Below are 24,090 nucleotides of genomic sequence, written 5' to 3' on the forward strand. Positions count from 1 at the left end.
CTCTTTCCTCAGCCGCTTGAGTTGTTAGGACTGAAGGCATGCTCTACCATGCCTGAACTCAGAGCTATATTTTAAAATATCAGAACTAGAGATGATGGGCATCTTCTCATGAGAGATGAGGGCTTGACTAGAACATATTCACAAAGAGAATATCACCCTCCTTCTGCAAGGATGTGGTTCATGGGAGTGCCTGAGGTTAAAGTGTACCTCAAAAATTTGGATCTAGGCCATTTTAGAGACAAAGGGATACTCAGGATCCCAAAACTGTACTTTATAGAGCATGACTTCAATAATTTTAACCCATAAAAACTTTAAAGCACTCATAGGACATTTAAGCTTGAGCAATGTAATTTTTTCTATAGTCTTCAAGATAACCTCAAAGCAAAATATGTGCCCAGATATGTCAATTAGTTCATTTCCTTTATAGGATTATTAACTGTTAGTTCACTAAATATGGTGACTGCTACAAAAATATCAATTTCAGTTTTAGAACAGTTTTTTTAGGTACAAGACCAATTAAACATTTAATAGTTAATGCTCCAAACTGTTATTCATGTGTTTGTTTCTATAGTTAGATAGGGGGAGAGAATATTTTTCCTAGTTATCCAGGAGTTTGAATTTAAGAAGGGAATCCAAGACACATCCCCATACCATGCCCGGAACTGCTGTCTACATTCATCAGATGATCACACCCACTAATCAGATGGTGTCCAGATCCAGATGTGTTGATAACTGGGAGATTCGAGTGGCCTAATACAGTTTAGCTAAGACCTCTCCTCAGAAACCATGATCCATCATGTATTTTTCTGTATTGTGAAGGATAAAATGTGTATCAAATCAAAGTAGTAGAGTAAAACCACTGTTTAAGACCACTTACTCCTTGGGGAAAATTTGAGAAGTTTATCAGGAAGTTAACCTTTATATGACATTTGAGGTGGAACATTAAAAAACTAACAGGTTTTTCATTTGTGGGAATAAAGTATTCTCGTTTTACAAAAATGGGGGTAAAAATTCAACACTGTAGTTCTAGCCAGAGAAGATTATACCTGCATGGTAGAGAAATATAAACAAATTGGTCATGAACAAATTTCAAAGATTAGAGCAGTTGTTCAAGAGTTTTAAAGCAGGAAATGAACCCCAGATGCATTTATTTAGCTTGATTTTCTTTGATATTTTTTAAAAAATGTTTCTGCTCGGTGCCCGGCACTGTAAGAATACAGTGGTGAGTGGATATAGCTTACAGGTAGGCTACCCCAGCCACAACTCAAATTCTAATACAAACAAAAATAAAAGTGCCCACCTGACAGTGGCAATGCAGGAGCTATAAAAACAGCTTCCCTGAGATTCAACCTAGTCCTGCAGTTCAGGGGTGGAATCCTGAGGAAGGGGTGCTTGAGTGGTGGAGAGAAGGATGAACGGGTAGAAGGCTTCAGGGCATGGAGGTGTGTGTGCAGTCTCCCCTTTGCAGGAGAGAGCCTGGGAGGGAGCGAGGTGAGGTAGCAGGGAAGCCACAGAGGCAGGCAAGCCTGCGAGGCCCCTGCAGGGTCTTTCCACAGTTAGGCTTTTGCTGTCTGTGTCCCAGAAGCATCTCTCACTGCTGAATCTGATAGCTAAACCATGCTCTTGTCATATAGCTTTCTTCTCCCTGAGATCTGTGGTTTTTTTTGTTTGTTTGTTTCTTTCTTTTTCAATGGTAAAAACAGAAGTTAAAATAAATGATACAGTCTCAGGGATGACCTCCCTAAATTTTCACTTCACTGCCTACTGTGCCATCCGAGATCACTTGTTCCACCAGATGAAAGCAAGGAGAGCTGGTTTATAGGATCAGCAAGACTTCCAAAGAAGCAGGGGAGCAGAGCTTCCCGAGCCCCTCAGTCCTGAACCTTACTCAAGTTCAGCCCTGAGGGCAGATAAGCTCCAGGAAAGACAATTGCTTTATCACAAGCAGAGAAAAAGCAGTGCAGTCTAAACACGTATGGAATCTTTTACTTTTGCTTGAATAGAATGTTTGCAATTTTCCTATAGATAAAAGAACATTAGAGTTGTTCCTTACGGGAAAAGGCTGTACCTATCTTGAAGCCATTTTGAGAGTGCGGTTTGCCTTATAGTTTCAGTTTTTATGTGATTGTTATTTACTACCATTTGCAAATGCTACTCATATGTTTTACAGATTGTAACCACAAAACTTAAAGAAATAGTCATCTGAGATTCAGGAAAGAGCAGTGACTACCATTCCCTGCAGGTTGCTGAGCCACGGGATCGCTGCTGTGAGCGCGCCTCCCTGCTGCTCCAGCTTCTCACTGTGCTGAGCCCAGAAGACAGGGCCTGCCTGGTCTGGTTCTCAAATTAGACCAGGCCTCCCATCTTCTTAGCAGGGTTCAGCAGCTTCCTCCTTACCCCTGTCACAGGAGTGGGAACGGCTGGGCAAAGAGGATTAGCACTGGCTTTCCGGAATTGTGGGTTCATGCAGTATTAAGCCAGGATGCCCTGATAGAGGAGTGTTAGAAAACAATACTGACCTTTGATGTGTAGACCCAACTATACCCCTTAGTGGCTCAAACAGGGTATTACATGTATCAGAAACAAAAACCAAAAAGTATACAGAATCAAAATATTTAATGATTGAGAAGGTTTTTTCTTCCACTTTCTACCGGACTTTAAATACTCATCTAAAATATGATATGTTCAAGTGCAGACAAGACTGAACTAAGCATCATTTACAGTGTGAGCATGTCCTGTTTTTTTAACCACTTATTTACATTTCATTACAGGTCTTACATAGATTACAAGATCGTTTTACTTTAAACACTTATATTTAACTGGTAAAATGATATATCATTACATCTTTAAATATTCTGGTGGTTTATGTAATACCTTAATATTCTTTCTCTTTCTATTTATTCTCAGCCTTGCCCTACTAATATAGGCTTAAACAGTTGATGGACAGAAAAGGACACAGATTCACTTAGTATATACTTTTTTAAAGCAATGCCAATATTATTCTCATGTTGTTTGATTATCAGTGTCTTATAGAATTGAAAAGTGACAGTGCTACAAATTCATACTTGTTAAATTCATATTATTGAAAGTGGTGTTTTTATTGTCTATATTTGAATTGCATATAGCTCTTCATTTGACCAAATGAATTATAAATCACAATTCAAGTTTTGTTTGTTTGGGTTTTTTTTTTTTTGAGAATTCTTACAAAAGACGTTAAGTACTTCCTCTCACAGGAAAATTCTCAAAGTTTCACATCATTCAGAATTAGCTAATATGATTATTTTACATGATTCAAGTTTAAGTATGTGTCTGTTTCAAACATTCCTCCTTCTTAGACTTCCTTTTCTGCATTCATTTTGCATGCATTGGCTTAGTGACCTGAATCCTTAGCAGATTAACAGCAGGAAATGTTGTCTGACAGTTTGCTGCCAACATCTCATATGTGTGATGTGAAACTCTTTGCAAAAAATCAAGCCCAATGTTTTTGCTAGCCAAGAAGAAGCATTCTTCACTGGAAAGCCATCATCTACCACAGTGCACATCTCTGAGTGCAAAAGTCTGGTTTCAAGTAGAGACTGAAATTACAACAACAAATGAAGGCAGGAACCAATAAAAAAAAAAAAAAGCGCCTTTAAAGAAAGGTAGATGGGCTTAATATGTAGGAAGGTACTTTTGTCATGTATGTACTTGAAGTGTTTGTGCACTGAATCTAAGTCAAAACATAGGTCAACTCTACTGCATGTGAACAGCCCGATCTAGTTTGGGCATTGCTATATGGCTTACGATGCATAATACCAAAATGTGCCAGTATACCCAATATGTATTTAAAACTGTTCTGTGAGTGTGTGTTTGAAAAGAAAAATTGAATGTAGACTCAGTTTACTAATATCAATACTATTTTTGAATAATTTCCCAGTTTTACCTGTATAAAGAGGAGGGATTTGTTTTTCTTAAGAGTAATGGTATGATTTGTTTTCTGTGATTTCATTGTAGAATAAATAGGATTTTAATAGTACATCAGTCTCTATTCCAAATTCAGCATTAGAAACCTTAAATTTATCAGGCACCTTATCAAAAAGGCCTAATAATAATCACCCACATTTATTGTTCATGCTTCCCATGAGTTAGGCCATGTGCTTTCCAGTGTTTTATCTTAATACAACAATCCTATGCATAAGTACCAGTATTATTTCCATTTTATAATGAAAACAATGAAGCTCAGAGAGGTTTAAATAACTTGTCTAACATTACAGAGCTGATTAGTTGTAGAACCAGAGTCCAGCCTTGGGACTGTCTAATATACTACACTTGAATAATGGAAAGACAAACTTTCAGTGGGTAGGAATATCCAACTTAAAGGTGTTAAAATAATGCCAGATGAATTCTCATCTCTAGATAATTTAGACCTGGAAATTAAACACACATGTTCGCTATTTTGTTTATAAACTTACCAAGACCAGGAAATAGTTTCATATTCCTATTTTAACAGAAGGCTCCAGATCATTATTGCTAACTTGATTAAGTGAGAATGTGATAGAACAATTATTTATTGACTGATGAATGTTTGAAAGTAGTTACCCTCATGGTTTTCTGAAGAGCCGATTGCTCATGAATTTAAAGAAAGGACTGACAATATATGTGCCATCTAGAGAGAAGAAATGTGATCTCTGCCTCTCATGTCAGCCCTCTATGAATATGCTGCCTGGACCACATTTGGGATTAGTACATAGGCTGAAAGATCCCATTAAGTCCTGCCTCTTGAGAATGGATTCTGGAAGTAGTGATGTGGATAATGGACTTTCCATGCTTACTAAACGTGGCCTTGCATGTACGCTTGAGACAGAAAGCCCAAAAAGGCAGGAGATGCACATAGGATAGCTGGTGCCTTATCTTTCTTCTTAGGGCTTCCCAGCTCCAGCCCTTTCTAAGGCTTTATGGACTGTGTTGTCCCAGACCAGACACCATCATCTTTTGTTCCTGGGTTTGACCATGGCGCTTTGGCATTTTCCAAGTATGGATTAAGAAAAAAAAAAAAAAACAAGAAAACAAACAAAAACACACTCTCCGCTTAAATTTCAAGGCAATGTTATAGGGTATTTTTCTATCAAGAATGCGTTAGAAAAAAGGGAAGCCCAGGAAAGGTGACTTACACAGAGTCCAGGTGTCTGATTTGGGCTCAAGCTGTGGCCCAGAGAGTTTGCCGAACTCTTTAGAGGCTCCATCCTTGAGGTAAATGGTAGTGCAGTCATTTAGAAATAAAGACAAGTCCGGGTGACCTTTAAATGTGAGGAAAATGAAAAGGCATTCAGTGAGGGAAAATGCAATTAGGGCAGGAAGCGTGGGGGGAAAAAGACGACATTTTGTTAGATTCGTCCAAAATAATGTGAGAGAAATTCTTTCTTGAAATTCTTGTCAGTAGCACTTCTTAGACACATAGATCGAATGCCTGCTGTGTTCAGGACACTGTACCAGGGCAGTAAAAAGGGCAAGCAGTTTTCCATCCTCAGGGAGCAGAAATAGGAGTTCACAAAATACTATACTCATGAAGAAATATAACTTCCAAAAGAAAATCAGGAGTCTATTTGAGGAAGATAGGTGATGGAGAGCATGAAGTACTTATGGTGTAGACAGCCCCTCAAATAAGGATACAGAAGCATCAGTTTTGCTGGAAATTTTCAATATCGTAGCTCTCCATATTTTAACGTATTAACACGAGTGGGTTTGAGCATAAGCCAGCATAGGCAGGAGGGTTTTTTATTTTCATATTTCAACGTTATTGTCTAAAGAAATGCATGCATGCATCCTGAAGAGCCTTGCCAACGCACACACCTGCTGATGCAGGAACCCCATTCCTTCCTGAGCAGCAGGGACTGCTGCTTAGCTCCAGTTCTCATGCAAAACAACTTGCTCTCCTCATTCTCTTCATGATTGTACAGCTTCAGATAGATAACTGTACCCTGTCTTCCAAGGCTAAAAGACAGTTTTTGACTTGTCAGATTTCTCTAATTTCAGCCATGCCAGAAGAGGGCTTCGCTCAGGCTGATTCATAGCTTTGTAAGACTGAAGAAAAAACCCCAAACGCATTTTATTGTAGTCCAGTGCTGAGACTTGGCGCAATTTGTGTCTTCCTGGTTTTGCACCATTGTCTTGGGTGCAGACTAAGAGATGATTTATAGGGATTCAGGAATGGAGGCAATGCCCATTTTGGAGAAAGCTGTGCCAAGGAGAGCTGTCCTCCCTGGCCTCAGTGCCAGGTGTTTGTACCTGTCAGTCACCCCAGTCACCTGCTAGGGAAGATGTGAATGCTCCTGCTCTATTAGAAAAGAGGAGATCAAGACATTTATTAACCTACTAAGGGTCATTCTTTAGTAATGTAACAGGATCTTGAGTAAAAGTGTATTTTAACTATACAAAGGGAAACTGTCTCCATTTTTTAAACACACACACACAACACAACAAATTTCTAAACATTTCTGTTTATATTGTAAACAGAATGTTTACAATAAATGTAAAAACATTTTTCTTATATTGTATTCATAGCTTTAAATGGAAGTTAGTGTTTTTGTGTTTCTTTCGAGAGTTTAGTGGTTTATTATTTCTCATTTGTGTCATTTTATTTTAGCATTTGGCCAGTTTATCATTTCCTGAGAACTTTTATTTTTCAAGAAAATGTGTTGGAATGAATGTCTTCAGATTTTAAGCCTGGAGCAACATAGAAAGACCCCATCTCTAAAGAAGAATTTTTATAAGATTTGCTGGAAATGATGCTACATGCCTAGATGCTAACTGGGAGACTGGGGTGGGAGGATTGCTTGAGCCCAGGAGGTCGAGGCTGCAGTGAGCTATGATCGCACCACTGCACTCCAGGGTGACAGAGTGAGACCCTGCCTCTGAAAAAAAAAAAAAAAAAAGGATTTTAGGCACATGTGACTGTGTAAACCAATTTTACTATAATGCAACTATGAATATTGGCCTAGACTAAATCTGAAAAAGCTACATACTTCCTCCCAAAAAAGTAAAATATTTTTAGAGTCCTCATATTTAAAAATTTATAAGTTGCAAACATATTTTAATTTAAAGTGACTATTCAGCCATACCAGCATACCAGCATACCAGCATGCATTACCTGGGTATATTTAAAAAATGCAGATGTCAGCCAGGCATGGTAGCTCATGCCTGTATCTCAGCACTTTGGGAGGCCGAGGTGGATGGATCACTTGAGGTCAGGGAGTTCGAGTGACCATGTCTCGACTAAAAGTGTCGAAACCATGTCTCTACTAAAAATACAAAAATTAGCCAGACATGGTGACGGGCAGCTGTAATCCCAGCTACTTGGGAGGCTGAAGCAGGAGAATCACTTGAACCTGGGAGGCAGAGGTTGCAGTGAGCCGAGATCACGCCACTGCACTCCAGCCTGGGCAACAGAGTGAGACTCCGTCAAAGCAAAACAAAAAGCAGATGCCTTGGCCCAACTTCAGAAATTCCAGTTTAATTGACCTGAGGTAGGGGCCTGGACATTGACATGTTTTAAGTGCCCCCAGGATCCACTGTTGAAAACCACTAGTTTAAAACATTGCTTCGGTGTCATTGCTTACGGCTTGCTAGTGAGAAAAATACTTTTGTAAAGTTTCATCAAGTTACTGTTTTAATCTCTTAATGGCATTTGACCAAAAAAGAGGCCCTGTGAAAGATGACATGCAGGAGGCCCAATGCCATTGCAAATGTCTTTGCGGTCAGGGATATGAAGTAAGTGCCCAGAGACACGGCTGGGATGTAAGGCAGAATATAGAAAGTGCTGCCATAAAGTGCTACAAAGTCCAAAGGAGAGAGAAGTGACATTTGTCTGGGAAGACAGGAAATGCTTCAGAGAGTTGGCACTGGAGAAACCCCTTGAAGGATGAGAGGACTTAACAGGCAAAGCAGAACGTGTGGGACATTGAGAGCATCATCATGGGTAATGCCTGAGATGGATTGAAACATATCAGAACTGTTTAACTCAGTGAGTTCATCATGATAGTATGAAGCCAAAAGATCTAATAGGTGACTTTGGGTGATGCTAGGGAGCCAACTCATTATCTTGAAAATGGATAAAGGGAGAGAAACAAGCATTTGTCTTCGTTTTCATAATTAAACTACGTCACTGGGTAAACAAATAGTTTTGACAAAAGGAAAACCTCTTTATAAACCTGCTCCAGTTAATAAATGAAGAAGGAATGATTCGGATTAGAATATCACCACTTTGTAGTCTGGAATGAATGATACAGGGCAATGGTCATCAGTGACTGCTAATATCACACATGTAAAAAAAAGTCAGGCAGTCACGTAATGCCTCCTAATGAAGTATCATTTGTGAAAAACAAACCAGAACCTGACGAAGCTTCTAGATGTAACTCCCACTTCAGGGGCGATTCAGGAGACTGGGAGAGCTGGTAAATTACACCATAAAGATGCAAACAGCAGAATCTACACTGAAAGAACTCCACAGGCAAATGACATAGTTTCTTAGTCAAGTTAATTTCAAGGGGAAAACCAAGATAAGTGGAGAATTATCAGGTTAAGTTTTGAATTTTCTAAAATGTCGATTCAATGAAAATTTTAAGTTTGTATTTACTCTTGATAAAAGTAAAATCATTTGGAGGTTAACCTTTTTTTTTTGCTAACCTTTTTAATTATTTTATTAACAATTTAAACTAAGAATGTACTTTTTGTCTTTCTCTTTTTAATTAGTAGATGTATTTTTTTAGAGCAGTTTTAGGTTTATAGAAAAACTTGAGCAGAAAGCACAGAGTTCCTATATACCCCCTCACACTCTTCCCCTCACCCCCCAGTTTCTCTTATTTTTTGCTATTTCTTACAGGAAGGATCCCCTATTTTTCACATTTTGCATTAGCGTGGCGCATTTCTTACAACTAATGAGCTAATATTGACACATTATTGTTGACTAAAGTCCATAGTTTACATTACACTTTATTCTTTGTGCTGTTCATCCTGGGGGCTTTGACAAATACATAATGTCATGCGTTCGCCATTTCATGATCATACAGATAACGGACCGTTTCACTGTCCCCCACATCCCCTGTTAGCCGCTTATCCATCCCTCCCCACCCCCAAACCCTTAGCAACCATTGGTCTTTTTGCCTTTAGTTTTGCCTTTTTCCCTTAGTTTTGCCTCTTCCAGGATGATATGTACAGTAGTCCCCCCCATTATCTGCAGTCTCACTTCCCCATTCTGTTTTCCACGGTTTCACTTACCCACAGTCACAGTCTGAAAACAGGTGAGTTCAGTACAATAAGATATTTTGAGGGAGAGATAGAGACCACACTCGCATAACTTTTATTACAGTATGTTTTGTAATTATTCTGTCTTACTATCAGTTATTGTTAATCTCTTACTGTGCCTATTTATAAATTAAACTTTATCATAAGTATATATGTATAGGAAGAAACAGAATATGTAGCATTCACAACTATCTGTGGTTTTAAGTATCCACTAGGGGCCTTGGAACATAAAATCCCATGGATAATGGGAGACTGATGTAGTTGGAATCATACAGTATGCATCCTTTTCAGATGAACTTCTTTCACCTAGCAGTATGCATTTAAGGTTCTTTCATATCTTGATAGCTCATTTTTTCTTTTATCAGTGAACAATTATTCCGTTATCTGGATGCACCACAGTTTGTGTCTTCATTCACATAAAGAAGAACTTCTTGGTTGCTTCCAAGTTTTTGCAGTTATGAATAAAGCTGTTATAAACATTTGTGTGCAAGTTTTTGAGTGGACATACGTTTTCAACTCATTTAGGTAGATACCAAGGAGCATAATTGTTGAATACTGCAAGAATAGGTTTAGTTTTGTAAGAAACTGCCAAACTGTCTTGAGTGGCTCTACCATTTTGCATTCTTGTCAGCAATGAATAAGAGTTTCTGTTGCTCCACATCATCACCAGCACTTGGTGTTTTTATTGTTCTGGATTTTAGCCATTATAACATACGTTTGGAGGTATCTCACTGTTGTTTTAATTTGCAGTTCTCTAATGAAATTTGATGTGGAACATCTTTTCATACACTTATTTGCTATCTGTATATCTTTGGTAAGGTGTCAGTTCAGATATTTTGCCCATTTTTAAATTGGGTTGTTTTCTTACTGTGTTTTAAGAGTTCTTTGTATATCTTGGATACCAGTTCTTTATCAGATATGTGTTTTGCAAATATTTTCAGCCAGTCTCTGGCTTGCCTTTTCATTCTCTTTAAGTTCTCTTTTGACAAACATCTCCTAACACCTAACAATTTCAAGAATCAATTTAGAAAATTTTTTAATTAAAGAAAAAATGTAAAAAGTCATGAAACTTGTTTAAATTGCTTGAAGATATGCCATTTTTAGGACATTTCATTTAAAACTTTCCTGATTGTTGGACTCAGTATGCCCATTTACTCTATCAGAAACAGAAATGCAATTTGTCAGGGGAAATTTTAAGAAGAGGGCAAGCCACCATTGGTTTGTTACTCTAGGGAAGTAAAATCACATTTTGGGGATGATATCATATTGAATAGTATACACAGACTGAATGCTTTTGAGTCAGAGATGACTTAACCACTCATAAGGAACTGTAAGACTAAAATATCAGTCCTTTCTGATTAGGTAGTTATTCATTAGTTTAGAATACCTCTATCCATTTTTTTAAAAAATTTACTCAGTTCTTAAATCATAGTGTAGCAGGTAGCCACACCCAATGATGGTAAGATACCTAGATTTGATCACTTAGTGAACAACATGTCTTTTGGAACCATAATAAACATAATTTCTCCAAAATTTCCAGTCTGATTGATTGATGAGATTTAGTCATATGATAAACATTATTACCTGCAGGTACATGCAGATATCAATAAGTAGAATTAGTTGACTTGAAAAGTTGAATAATATGCTAGAAAAAAAAATCATCTGGGTTAGAAGAATCAAGAAATTTTTAGAGTTGGGAGAGAAGGGATCCAGTCCAGGGCTGGAAAATAAGTTTCGTGTCATGTCCCACCTCCATCCATTGGCAGCATCTTTCTCATCATGACGTGTAGAAGGATGCTGATGCCCGATCTGGTTGAAATGGGAGAGAGTGCCTCAATCCGTTAGTGGTTTGCAAAGGGAAGCCCAGTTAGAGCCTCAAGCCCATAAACATCTTGCTCAGTAGAATCTTACGTCCCCGCTCAAGGATGAGAAAATGGAGGCCCAAATAACTTAAAAGCCTTTTCCATAGTCATCCAGCTGGCTGGTGGCCATGCTGATGTTTAGCAGGTAAGAATTTCATTGCTTCCATCCCATGATATAACCATCTACAGCTGATATCAGACAACTGGTCTTAGCTCTAAGGGTTAGAAAAAAAAATCTTCAATGTGGACTAGTATGTTATTGTCTTTAAAATTAGTGTTTAAAATATGTTTAAAATATTCAGTAAGAAAAGATCTGGTCTGTTTAAGAGAAGGGTGGGACTCATTAATAGAAATCAAATTGCGAGGAACCAGAAAAGCAAGAGCCAGGTAGCATTAACAGTCTGTGCTTGAGCTAACCCATGCCTCTTTTTAGGCAAAGGAAAGAACACAGCAGCCAGAAAGTGGTGAATTGAAACTATGACCAGGGCAGCCTGCAGCATATTCAGAAACAATTCCACCGTTGAGAAATGGCTGTGGTCTCTTGGGTCAGAAAATATAGGAGGCATAGGGTCCAGTGAAGCCTTGTAGAGAAAAGTTTTTGTATTTGCATTTGTTTTGGTTTTTGTTTACTCATTGAGAAAGTATTTGGCCAGACACTGATATGTATTTTTCTACATTGTGTGTATGTAGGTAAAAAAAAAAAAAAAAAAAAAAAAAAAGTAGTCTAGCTAAAGCAATTAGGTAGTAAGCAGGCATCTGATATCTAAAGAGTGGGACATGTTAATTATAAAGCTGCTTATTGGCACCCCCAGGAGTTGGATATGTGCTCCTATAGAAAACACACATAATAATCTGCTCTACATTAGTTATTCTACTGTTTGTCAGCCACCAGGCTATAATAATAGCTGACATCTATGGAATGCTTAATATATGCCACCACTAGGCCATGTTTGAATACATTATTTGATTTTAACGTCATCCATTCCAAAGAGGTAAGTAGTGTCATACCCATTTTACATAACTGCAAGGGACATCCTGAAGATTCAAGCACAGGTTTACTTGATTCTAAAGCCACTTCCCAGGTCATCACAAGACTGCCTCCCTCATCCAACTGCTTTGAACCTCTGTTCTTATCTGTGAACTGGAGATCATACCAATAGAAGCATCAGAAGAACCAATTTTTGTGAAAACTTCATAATTTGTGAAGTATTATTCAGAAATAATATGCTGTTATTTATAAATAAATGATTTAAACCATCAAGCAGGCGTTTCATTGTTGTAATATTTATTCATAGCCAATGAGCAACGTTATTAGGTAGTTTTGCTAACAAGTAATTTATTTTCATAATACTTTATGGAACTGTTTTTTCCAAATACATCATTGATTATTTAGCTAGCTATGATTTAGGCCTTACTTTTCTACCATAAATTTTCCTTTTCTCCTAAATAGTCATGCTTGAGGGGACTGAGTAATTGCTTTCAGCATAATTACAGCTGCACTATAACACAACACACGACTCACAGGTCTTTTGAATGCTTATTATTTTGGCATAGACATAGTTGATCAATTTTCATATTTCTCATTGATATTACATTAACTCTTAAAGACAAATATGCTTAATGTATTAGATGTAAAATGTTAGTAGCGCACAAACAAAAAACTGGTTTAGTTTATTTGTTGCCAGTTAATTCGTCACATACTCCATGACTATGTTTAAAGGCCTTTGAAGGATTAGGTGAAAAAATGATACGTCACAATAAATTAAGCTGATCAATTTTTTTTCCCAAATGACTATCTTTTTCTCCAGATGCTGGCTTGATGGTCAGAAATATAACTCATATATCCCTATTTTGTATTTATATATGATAACTCAAGTATTCTTTAAACTTAATATTTTGTTATGTTTAATAAGGATTTGCTCTAAAAAAGTTAAGAGAAAAACTCTGTATAAACTGAAATTTGTGACAAAAGAAAAACAAAACAAAAATAATGAAATTTGTTTAATGGATTTTAGAAAGTGGTCCTTAGATTTTCTACATAAGGATTTGGGATAGAAAGTTTTAAGTGAGAGTCTGCCTAAGACAAGGAACAGGGTTAATTCTTCTCAGGCTCAGAAGTTTATCTCATAGAGCTGCGGTCCCCAACCTTTTTGGCACCAGGGACTAGTTTCATGGAAGACCATTTTCTTCTATGGCCTGGGGTGGAGGATGGTTTTGGGATGAAACTGATCCACCTCACATCATCAGGTATTAGATTCTCATAAGGAGCGCGCAACCTAGATCCTTTGCATGCACAGTTCACAATAGGGTTCGCACTCCTATGAGAATCAAATTCTGCCACTGATCTGACAGGAGGCGGAGCTCAGGTGGCAATGCTTGCTCGCCTGCCACCCACCTCTTGCTGTGCAGCCCTCTTCCTAACAGACCATGGACCAGTAACCATCCATGGCCCAGGGGTTGAGGACTCCTGATCTAGATAATTGAGTTAGGGCACTCTGCAATATGGCTTTTGTTGGTTTGTTATATACTCTTTCACTGTCGGAATTTTTATGTTTCACATATTTAGGCTTCCAAGCATCACATTATTTTCCCCAGTTGCTTCCATATAGAAATCACCCACTGGTCACCTGTACATACTAAGTAGCGCTGTTGATACTTTGCTTTTGTTTATTTGTAGGGATGGGCTTTTGTAGGTTGAATCCTCCCCGCCCCCCCTCCCGCCGTTTTTTAGCCTTTTTTGCACTTAAACAGGAGATGGCAATGTGATCACACTTGTTGGTCACTCCCTAAAGTTACACCAAGCAATGTTTTAAATATTACCTGGTTTTATCTCTGATATTTGGGAGAGCTTTCTTTGTGTTGTATTGACTTTCTTTGCTATTCTGTTTTCTTTAGAAACGCTCCAGAGGACAAGTGCTGTTTGATAAAGTGTGTGAACACTTGAACTTGCTAGAGAAAGACTACTTTGGGCTTACATATCGAGATGCTGAAAACCAGAAGGTGAGTGATCAAAAGCAATGCAAAATAAAATGGCTTCAACTGCTTATTACTGCCAGAAAGTGAACTGAGAATGAATGGGTGGATCACTTTCTCCACCTCCCTTCATTCTCCCACACTTTCTACTTTGAGTCTGTAAATGCTGTTAATCATCTATTCCTTGATGAAGGAAATCACTGACAGCTTCCTTTAATCTTGAATATTCTGGTAACAGTAAATGAAGCCTTGTTTTTCATGCTTGAATTATTTTTGGTTCCTGGAAAGCATTTTATGTGGTTCCTTTTGCCGGGGTGGGGGGGTTGGGGGGGTAATGTATTTCAGTAGATTATTTGAACCAATGAAAATCAATTGATATTTATGTAAAAATCATGCTCATATCCCAAAATTCTATGAAGATATTATGATTGTAACCCATAAACTGTCAGGGCAGTTCACCATTGCTGCTGTCCTATTTTTCCTTCATCTTTTTATGCTTTCATATTGTTTCTGAATCAGAATATGAGGGGGATTGTGTGCTGACCTGACACTTGTCTAATGTGTTTAGTAGATGTTTTATGTTTAATGCAATACCCCTGTAGACTCTGTTCAGGGCTGTATCTCCTTAATCCATACAACTACCTGAGAAATACAGAAAAGGAAATCATTTCCATTGCATTGACACTGGAAGCTGAGTCAGAAATTTTGCTCATAGTTGTTACTCATTTTGGTGTTGTGCCATAAATCATCCTTAATACCTCCTGAGTTCTCCAGACAATGCCTCTCTTCATTATTAAACATCTGATTTTACCAGTGAGGAAAATCAGAAGTCACAGGCAACTGTTGATTTGTTAGGGAAGCTTCCTAGGTAGATGCCTAAGGATCTTTTATTGCAGAAGTCTCTAATGTGGAACTGAATGGCTAGGACATCAGTGTATCCAATTACATATATTTTTAATGTATCCTAGTAACTTGTTTGAACATAGCATCTTCTGTCTTTTCCCCTCTTTTTCTGTGCTAGCTTGAATCCCTGAAGGCAATGGTTATAAAAGAAAAAGACTTTTTTCAGGCCCAAACTGCATACATGTGCATTTTCTCATTAGACCAGTGCCTGGGCCCTTGGAGGGCTTGGCAGAGAGGCACCAGATGTGGGGGAAGGACCACAGTGAGGGAAGCCTTCCCACGACCACTGACTCCTCACTGCGTTTAGGGAGAGTCTGTACCTAATCAACATTAAGTCATTTTTATTCTCCTCTGATTCAAATTCAAAATGTCATTTCCTTTTCAGAATTGGTTGGACCCTGCTAAGGAAATAAAAAAACAGGTTCGAAGTAAGTTCTTTTGGATTATTTTTTGTGGAAATGTGAAGGTTTTCAGAGAGCAAGTTGTCTGAATTGGTAGCCCATACCTAAGTGGCCAGTGTGAATACAAACTTTTCTTGTCTCAAATTTGATCTGGCAATTCCGATAGTATTCATTTTGTAGTTGTCACAACTTGGAGGTAAAGGGACCGCGATGCTTGGCGTGTTTCTCTGCCTGTGAATGGATGTCAAGTATATGATTTAATCAACTGATGTTAGAATTGGCAATTAACCATTTAAAACTTCCAAACTGAATTATTAGTATTCCAACAGTGACAAAAGTATGAAAGACCAGATGAAAGTCATAATCATTTCATAGCTTTGAAAAGGAATAACAAGTCAAACTGAAGTTTACTGTCTGGTAACAACCTCTTTTCCTGGCCCCCTGAAGGCAATTTGAAAAATACATATTTTAATAGACCAAACAATTGCATGAGCAAGTCACAAATTTAAAATATAAGTAGCTAATAAGTATTAAACAGTTGCTAAATTTTACTAATGATTAAATGCAAATTAAAATGACACATTTTTCACCTATTCAGATTAACAAAGAATTAGGGTTTAATAATAAACTGTAGCACTTATTTACTCAATTGGTAGAATAAGTTGGTTCAGTCATTTCAGAGGGCAATTGTCAATATTTATTAAAATTTAAGCTGTACTTACTCTTTGACCCTTAATTTCACTTGTGGAAATTTATTCAGCATATCTATTAACAAGGAAAATGTGCATTTGTATAGCAAATGAAGGTTCATTGTATTACTATTTACAGTAGCAGAAAACTAGAAGCACCTTAATTATCCATGTATAAAGAAATTATTAAGTCAATCATGGAATAGCCATATAAATACATCTTAGCTCTCCTTAGTGAAAATCAGTTTGCAAAATATTATCTATAGCATAATCACGTTTGTTTTTAAAAAATTATGTCTGTATAGATGCATGGAAAACTTTTGGAAGGCAGGAAGGTTTTAATAGTAATTACTCCAGCAGTATCATCCAATGTAGGGGTTGAGAAGGAGGAGTTTTTAAAATGTTTTTACCCTTTGCTATAGCTCTTACTTTTGCTGCAAACATGGATACTAATTTAAAATAACTACGTTTTTATTCATATTTTTGTCAGTAAAGTCTAAATTCTTCCGAACAACTAATTCTAGTTAAAGAATACATTTAAGAGCAGTTTATTAATAAGAACATCATTCCCATTTCAATAAGTAAAACTTTTCAACAGTTTACTATTAAAAGAGCAAACAAATACTTCTTAGTGCCTTTGAAAGTCCTGAGCTATCAAAATAATACCCCAAGTACTAATAAAACATAATTAGTAGTGAGCAGTTTGGAAATGGTTCAATATTAGGTAATATCCAAGAAAGACAAAAATATAACCATACTTCTAGATATAAGAGAGTCGGGTGATTATTTATACAAATAAGACATCTCTACCGTATGTTTGAGGGAAATTTGATGTATCCACTAACCAGAAACTTGATAACAAATTAGGTTAATAGAAACAGTTAATTGAGATGGAAACCAGGGATAGCTGTAGTTGTGATAAATGGGTGAAAACACTACTTATTTTTTGTTCTGAGGAATCCTAAGAAAAAAATTAAGATAAATATTTTTCTAAGGAGTATTAAAAAGTTACTAAAGTAGATATGCTGAATATGTATCATAACATTTTGTGTGCATAAAGTTCTCTTATTCATCTAATTAGTGGAATACTGAGCTGATTAATAATTGCAAAGCACTTTGAAAATATATAAAATGTTCAAGGATAAGTCATAATACCATGACAGGAAAGGCTGTATAAACTAAATTTCTTTTTTATTATTAATAGGATTCATTTTTTTCTTTAACTTCCCATTTATAGTGTCTTCTACTATCCTTTCAAAGAGAAGAAAGCTAAAGGGACAAGAAAATCAAAACAAGAGTTTTAAAGGATTTTTTTTATCATGCAGATTAGGCAGTGTATATGACTTTGCCATAAAGAAAACTGACAGTCTTGCAGGTAAAGGAGATAAGGAAAATTGGAATTTCTTTAAAAATGGAATTCGATATTTTTACCTGTATTCTTTGTTGTTTCCCATCCACTAAAATGCCCTCTTGCCACAAAATTTTACATTCAACCAAGGCAGAGAAGTGTTACCTTATCTAATGTAATTATTGTACCATCATCTCCACTTCCAAAATATAAATGATAAAAAGATGTTTCCATGCTTTTTATGCTGTGGGCTCACAGTATTCCTTTAGAATGAGATCTCTAAGAAAATGGAAACCGAGCTAACAAATATCTTAAGTCCAAATTTATGATAAATAGAAAATTCTAAAACTTCATGCCTGTAATCCCAGTTCTTTGGGAGGCCAAGACAGGAGGACCACTTGAGGCCAGAAGTTCAAGCCCAGCCTGGGCAACATAGTGAGACCCTGTTTCTGTTTTTTAAAAAAATTGTTTTAATTAGCTGAGCACAGAGACACATGCCTGTAGTTAGTTAGTCCTGGCTACTGGGGAGGCTGAGGGGGTTGGATCACTTGAGCCCAGGAGTTCAAGGCTGCAGTGAGCTGTGATTGTGCCACTGCACTCCAGTCTGGGTGTCAGAGTGAGACCCTGCTTCTAAAAAACAAAATTTTGAAACTGAAGAGTTCTTATGAAAAAAATTCTTATTCCAGTCATCTTTTAAGCGTGCAGGATCTTAAAATTTCTAAATAGACTATATTTTGTGATTTTAAGTATGTTTACGATACAGTAATTTTATGACATAGAGCATATATCATACTTTTATGATATAAATGCAGTATATTAGAAATTTTAAGATTTGTCTGGCATAAAAGACTAACATTAGAAATTTTTCATAAGAATGAACTATCATCAGTGTTATAATTTTCTATTTATCATAAATTTGTAACTTAAAATTCCACATCAGCATTATAGAAATATTCATTTTAATGTGTTCAAGCTGTTTCATTTCCTCTTTCTAACTTGGGCCCTCATTTGAGCGGATATAGAGTTGCAAACTTATTTATTGCGTAAGCACTTCCTTCTCAGTGGATTTGTTTCTGTCACATTTTTTATGGGGATATGTATTTGAGCTTTAATCTGCCTCTCGTTAATTTCCAGTGTTATGCCCCATTTAACTGGACTTTTTTTTTCTTGATTGGGGTGTAGATTATATTATAGTTTCTGTACACTTTCCCATTGTTTCAAAATACTGTCCTGAAAGATGTATTTTTTGTGTGTTATAACCTTAGGGAAGGAGATTCCTTAGTAGTAGTAGTGATTTTCAAAGTGCGGTTCCAAAGCCCATTTTTATTATTAGAACCATAAGGAAGCTTATTAAAGCCATCGATTCCTAGGCCATACTCCAAATCTCTGGAATAAAAATCTCTGGGGTGGAGCCTGGGAATTGGCATTTTTAACAAGTACCTCAGGTATTTCTTTGGCTCACTATAGGTTGAAACTTGCTTTCCTAGAATGAGGATTTTTGCATTAAATGTCTTTTCTATTTTTTATTACTTATTAGTGTCTAACTTGGATATTTATTATAAGATTGTATAATTACGTTGCTAAACTATTCACTGGATTCAAGGCCTGCTTTGAAGTGAATAAAAATTATAAAAGAGCAATAAATCCATTTCCCATAACTAATCCATTAGTTTTAATTCCACTTGCTTGGGGGAAAGCCAGATCTCATTATGAACCTTACCACTGGCAAGCGTTGAAGGGATCTATTTTAATAGGAAGTGAATAGGAATCAATGAGAAAATAAAACCAAATCAGACTATTTTTGGAAAAACAGAAGTACTTTTTTGAGAACAGTGGGAAAAACAATTACTAAAATGTATTTGACTGACGGATATATTTTGAATGGTTTAAAAATGATATTAAGTTCCCAGTAATGCCTGGTCCTATGCTAAATCCTTTACAGGGCACCTCAGGTAGACTTCCTGCCATGTGGAATCTTAAATGTGATGTCAATGGTAGTGTTAAGAATTAACTATAACTAATACATGGATCTATGCCATTTATGACAGAATGTAAGAAACTGATGAAGCTACATATTGCCTCAGATGCAAGAGAACAGTGCAGAGAAAGGATCTAGGAAATACAGTACTGTGCCTTCTTCTGAATGTTTGGGAAGGGCTCATGGAGCAATGGAGTTTCTAGAAGTCGTTTAATGGAGAGACAGGGAGATTTGGAAGTCTTGGGAGAGTACTGGAAGCATAAGGGGTGGACTGTGAAGTCAGAATCCTAGAGTAAGGGCAAGTCGGTGGCCACTGGGTGAGGCATGGGTGAAAGACCTCCAGGGTGGAAGCCTGGGGGACTGGGAGGAATTTTTCACTAAACCATTCGAAAAACAAGCAGGACCTGGGCTCTAGTGTACCTCTTGGGTAGAGGGAACAAATATAAACAGCACCACAGAGAAGAGATACCCAGACTTTTGTAAGTTACTGCATTTGAAGGCCAGAAGAACAGAGTGAATACAAGTTAAAGTAATGATCACACAGTAAATGTGGAAAAAAAGAAAAGGGTATTTTCCATGTTTATATTGATAAACCATATACAATTAGAATTAATGAGATGTGGAGCTTAGTTAAGGCTTCATAATGTTTCAAAGATATGTGTTGACAATACAGAGAGTAGGTACTTGTGAGCTGACTCCTGGTTGACCCTTTTCAGTGCTGGAGAGGCCTTGAGTAGAGGCCACAGGAATAAAGATTGCAAAGCATAAAGAGGATCTGGCTAAGTCTCAGGCTAAGGAGGTGCAGGTGCAAAATTTGGCAATATGCAGAAAATACATTCAAGTACCTATTTCATCAAAAATTTCCCTGAGCAAGAAAATAATTTTCAACAGCCCACAGAGCAGCCCACTTACTAGAACACTGTTCACTGCAACAAACCTTTCCCATAAAATAAACATATGTTGAATAGTCCCTTGACATTTATTGTAATTGGATATGACCTGTAATAACAGAGCAGAAAGGACAAAGAAAATGGGAATTATGATTGTAGTGTTGATCTGTGAGCTATCCAGAAATTCGCAGCAATAAATCCAGCCACTCCCAGACTTATCTGATTGAAGATTATTTGTGTCATTCATGTTTTTTCCTTCTTCCCAGTGCTTACCCTTGATTCTGAAAAGGGTAGGAAGTTCGATCAGTTTCCATACTAGTTAAAAGTACCAATGAAGGATTTGATTGGGGAGAAGATTAGAAGTTAGACAAGGTTTCAGGCTTATCTGTAGATTTCACATGACCAAGGTTTCCCAGTTTTCCATTAATGGTCAAAAGTTTCCTGGGTGTTAATGCTTGGAGTTAAGGCAGTTCTGGCCATCAATTAGAGTCATAAGAATTTCTCAAGGTTTTACTCTAATTTTTTTCCATCCTTGCAGGTGGTGCTTGGCACTTTTCATTTAATGTGAAATTTTATCCACCAGACCCTGCCCAGCTATCTGAAGATATCACCAGGTATTTGAAAGTTGGCTATGCAAAAGACAAGCATATTGGGAGAGTGGTGCTTCTCTTAAATGCTCCAGAAAGGAGCGTGCTTACATCTGGTAGCCTTACAATCATCCACGCTCAAATGGCAAACAAAAGGCAAATGAACGAGAGCAAACATCTGATGAGAAGATTTGCCAAATCCTATCTTTTCACTGTTGAGTCTTTGGTGCCAGACTGATATTCCCTCTGCTTGACCCTGGTGGGAAAACATGCAGAACTGAGATACTGTCATCCACCTACCATAGTCAAATTGGATGGGATTCAGCCTTGTATGAGATAGCAGCTCTTAGTTTTTCTGCTTTAATACTTAGGGTAAAAATGTCCTTGGATGCTTGTGCTTTTTATATAACCAACACATACACACATACATAAATTTAAGTGTTTACTTTCTATGTCCTGTATATACAAGGAAAATGATTAATTTGTTTTCTAGAAAGAAGATATTAAGAAAGAAATCAAAACATTAAAATATTTCAGTTTGGTAACAGCTTTGAGTGTGAAAGGGGATCTCATTATAAAGCTGTACTGAATGTCTTAGTCTGGGCTGCTGTAACAAAATACTATAAAGTGGGTGGTTGATTGATAAACAATAGAAACTTATTTCTCACCATTCTGGAGACTAGAAGTTTGAGATCAGGGTGCCCGCAGGTCAGGTCCTGGTGAGGATCTGCTTCCAGGTTGCAGGATGCTGACTTCTTACTGTGTCCTCATGTGGTGAAAGGGTGAGGGGGTCTCTCTCTCCAGCCTTTTTTATAAGGGCACTAATCCCATTCATGAGGGTTCCACCCTAATCACTTCCCAGAGACCTCCACCTTGTGGTCCCATCGCCTTGAGGGTAGGATTCGAACATAGGGATTTGGAGGGGAGGAGATACAGGCACTCAATTCATTGTTCTGGTGTGCTCTGACCTTCTAGGCTTCTCTCCATTCACCTTAGAACCCCTACTCTCTTGCTCAGCTCGGTAGTAAGTTTATGACCAGTCAAAGCAATTTTGTGCAGTGTATGCAGAATTTTCTGTGTAAGCTTTGCATTCTTTTTGGAGGGCTTTACAGAAAAGGGAAATTACTCAAAACAACTTCAATCACTTGCTACAGTTAAAAATAATTTCACCAGACATATTAAGAGAAGGGTAAAAATTAGTTCCAGAGGATTTTTTATATTTGCAATAAATCAGAGAAAAGTTATAATTTCTTATTTAAAGATACTTTTTAGTTGCTATTGAAGAACTGTTTTATTTTGGCTAATTTGTAGTTATAGAGCCCATATATACCTGGATTTGAAAATGTAGTGCATGGTGGGCCGGGCGCAGTGGCTCACGCCTGTAATCCCAGCACTTTGGGAGGCCGAGGCAGGCGGATCACAAGGTCAGGAGATCGAGACCATCTTGGCTAACATGGCGAAACCCCGTCTCCACTAAAAATACAAAAATTTAGCCGGGCATCGTGGCAGGCGCCTGATGTCCCAGCTACTCGGGAGGCTGAGGCAGAAGAATGGTGTGAACCTGGGAGGTGGAGCTTGCAGTGAGCTGAGATCACGCCACGCCACTCCAGCCTGGGCAGCAGAGAGAGACTCCATCTCAAAAAAAAAAGAAAAGAAAATGTGGCGCATGGTTTCTTTCTATTGACTCATGTAATATTTGTAGAGCCGAGCCTGTTAAATGTTTGAGGATTTTTCTGTCATAATTACATAGATTTATGTCACTAGCCTAAAATCATATTTAGAGGGGACCTTTAAACTTTATCATAGTCCTCTGCTTCCATAGATGAACAGTTCATTTCTTATATACAAGGTACCAGGTGTGCTTTGTTCTGTCCATATGCTAAGCTGTGCTTGGGATTATTAAAACTCATCAATGTCAACACTTACCTTGAGGTCTTTGGCAGTTAGTAATTTATCTGTAAGTCTTAAAAGCAAAATAACGGAGAAGACAAATCATATTTTTATGTAGGTCATATTTTCATGATATGGCAAAATTATATGGAAGATGTTAATTTCTCCAGTTTAAAACTGTTTATTTATGGTGACAAGATTTTCTAATTTTAAGGTAGGAATTCTTTATATCTTAGATTTTAAGAAGCTATCTAAATTTTAAAAACGAGAACTGAAAACAAGAGAAATTGTGTTACTATAAAGAGACTACCTCTTTAAGAATGCAGGAAATTGAGAGTGAAGTTTATAATGACATAGCTATTGAGTTTCCTGAAATCTGTTTTGCTCGTGTAGTAAGACCTGTCGCCTTAATATCAAAATACTTCCATAAGGCTAATTGGGGCCTAATAATCACACAGTCATGTCACCTAACAATGGGGATACATTCTGAGAAATGCATCTTTAGATGATTTTGTTGTTGTGTGAACATCTTAAGAGTGGACTTGCACAAAGCTAAATGGTAGAGCCTACTAGTCATCTAGGCTCTATGATAAAGCCCATTGCTCCTAGGCTAGAAACCTGTAGAGCCTGTGACTGTACTGAATACTGTGGGAAATTATAACACAATGGTAAGTATTTGTGTATCTAAACATAGAAAACGTACAATAAAAATACAATATAAAAGATTTTTTTTAATGGTACACCTGTATAGGCCACTTACCATGAATGGAGCGTGCAGGACTGGACGTTGCTCTGAGTCAGTGAGTGAGTGATGAGTGAATGGGAAGGCCCAGGACGTTACTGTACACTACTGTGGGCTTTATAAACACTGTATAGTTAGGCCACATTAAATTTATTTTTAAAAATTTCTTTCTTCAATAATAAATTAACCTTAGCTTACTGTAATTTTTTTACTTTTTAAACTTTTTGACTCTTGTAACACTTAGCTTAAAACACACATCATACAGCTGCAGAAAAATGTTTTCCTTCTTTATATCCTTATTCTGTGAGTTTTTTTCTATTTTTAAAATTTATAATTTGTTTTTACTTTTAAAACTCTTTTGTTAAAAACTTAAGACATAAACACATATATTATTAGCCTAGGCCTACACAGGCTGAAGATCATCAGTATCACTGTCACCACCTACACATCCTGTCTCACTGGAAGGTCTTCAGGAACAGTAACACACATGAAGCTGTCATCTCCTAGGGTAACAGTGTCTTCTTCTGATACCTCCTGAAGCACCTGCC

General features: G+C 37.2%; 1 protein-coding gene across 40 annotated transcripts in view; it reads left to right on the plus strand.

Moving 5' to 3' along the window:
• Nucleotides 1-24,090, plus strand: part of EPB41L3 (erythrocyte membrane protein band 4.1 like 3) — a 237,001-nt gene that overhangs the window by 170,454 nt on the left and 42,457 nt on the right. For all 40 annotated transcript variants that reach the window (XM_054460556.2, XM_063653422.1, XM_063653415.1 and 37 more), the window contains exons 4-6: nucleotides 14,037-14,141; nucleotides 15,403-15,445; nucleotides 20,862-20,937. In XM_054460556.2, coding sequence (XP_054316531.1) covers nucleotides 14,037-14,141; nucleotides 15,403-15,445; nucleotides 20,862-20,937 — 224 coding nt within the window. The remainder of the gene's footprint in view (nucleotides 1-14,036; nucleotides 14,142-15,402; nucleotides 15,446-20,861; nucleotides 20,938-24,090) is intronic.

Source organism: Pongo pygmaeus, chromosome 17 (assembly GCF_028885625.2).
Source record: "Pongo pygmaeus isolate AG05252 chromosome 17, NHGRI_mPonPyg2-v2.0_pri, whole genome shotgun sequence".
In the NCBI taxonomy this organism is placed as follows: domain Eukaryota; kingdom Metazoa; phylum Chordata; class Mammalia; order Primates; family Hominidae; genus Pongo; species Pongo pygmaeus.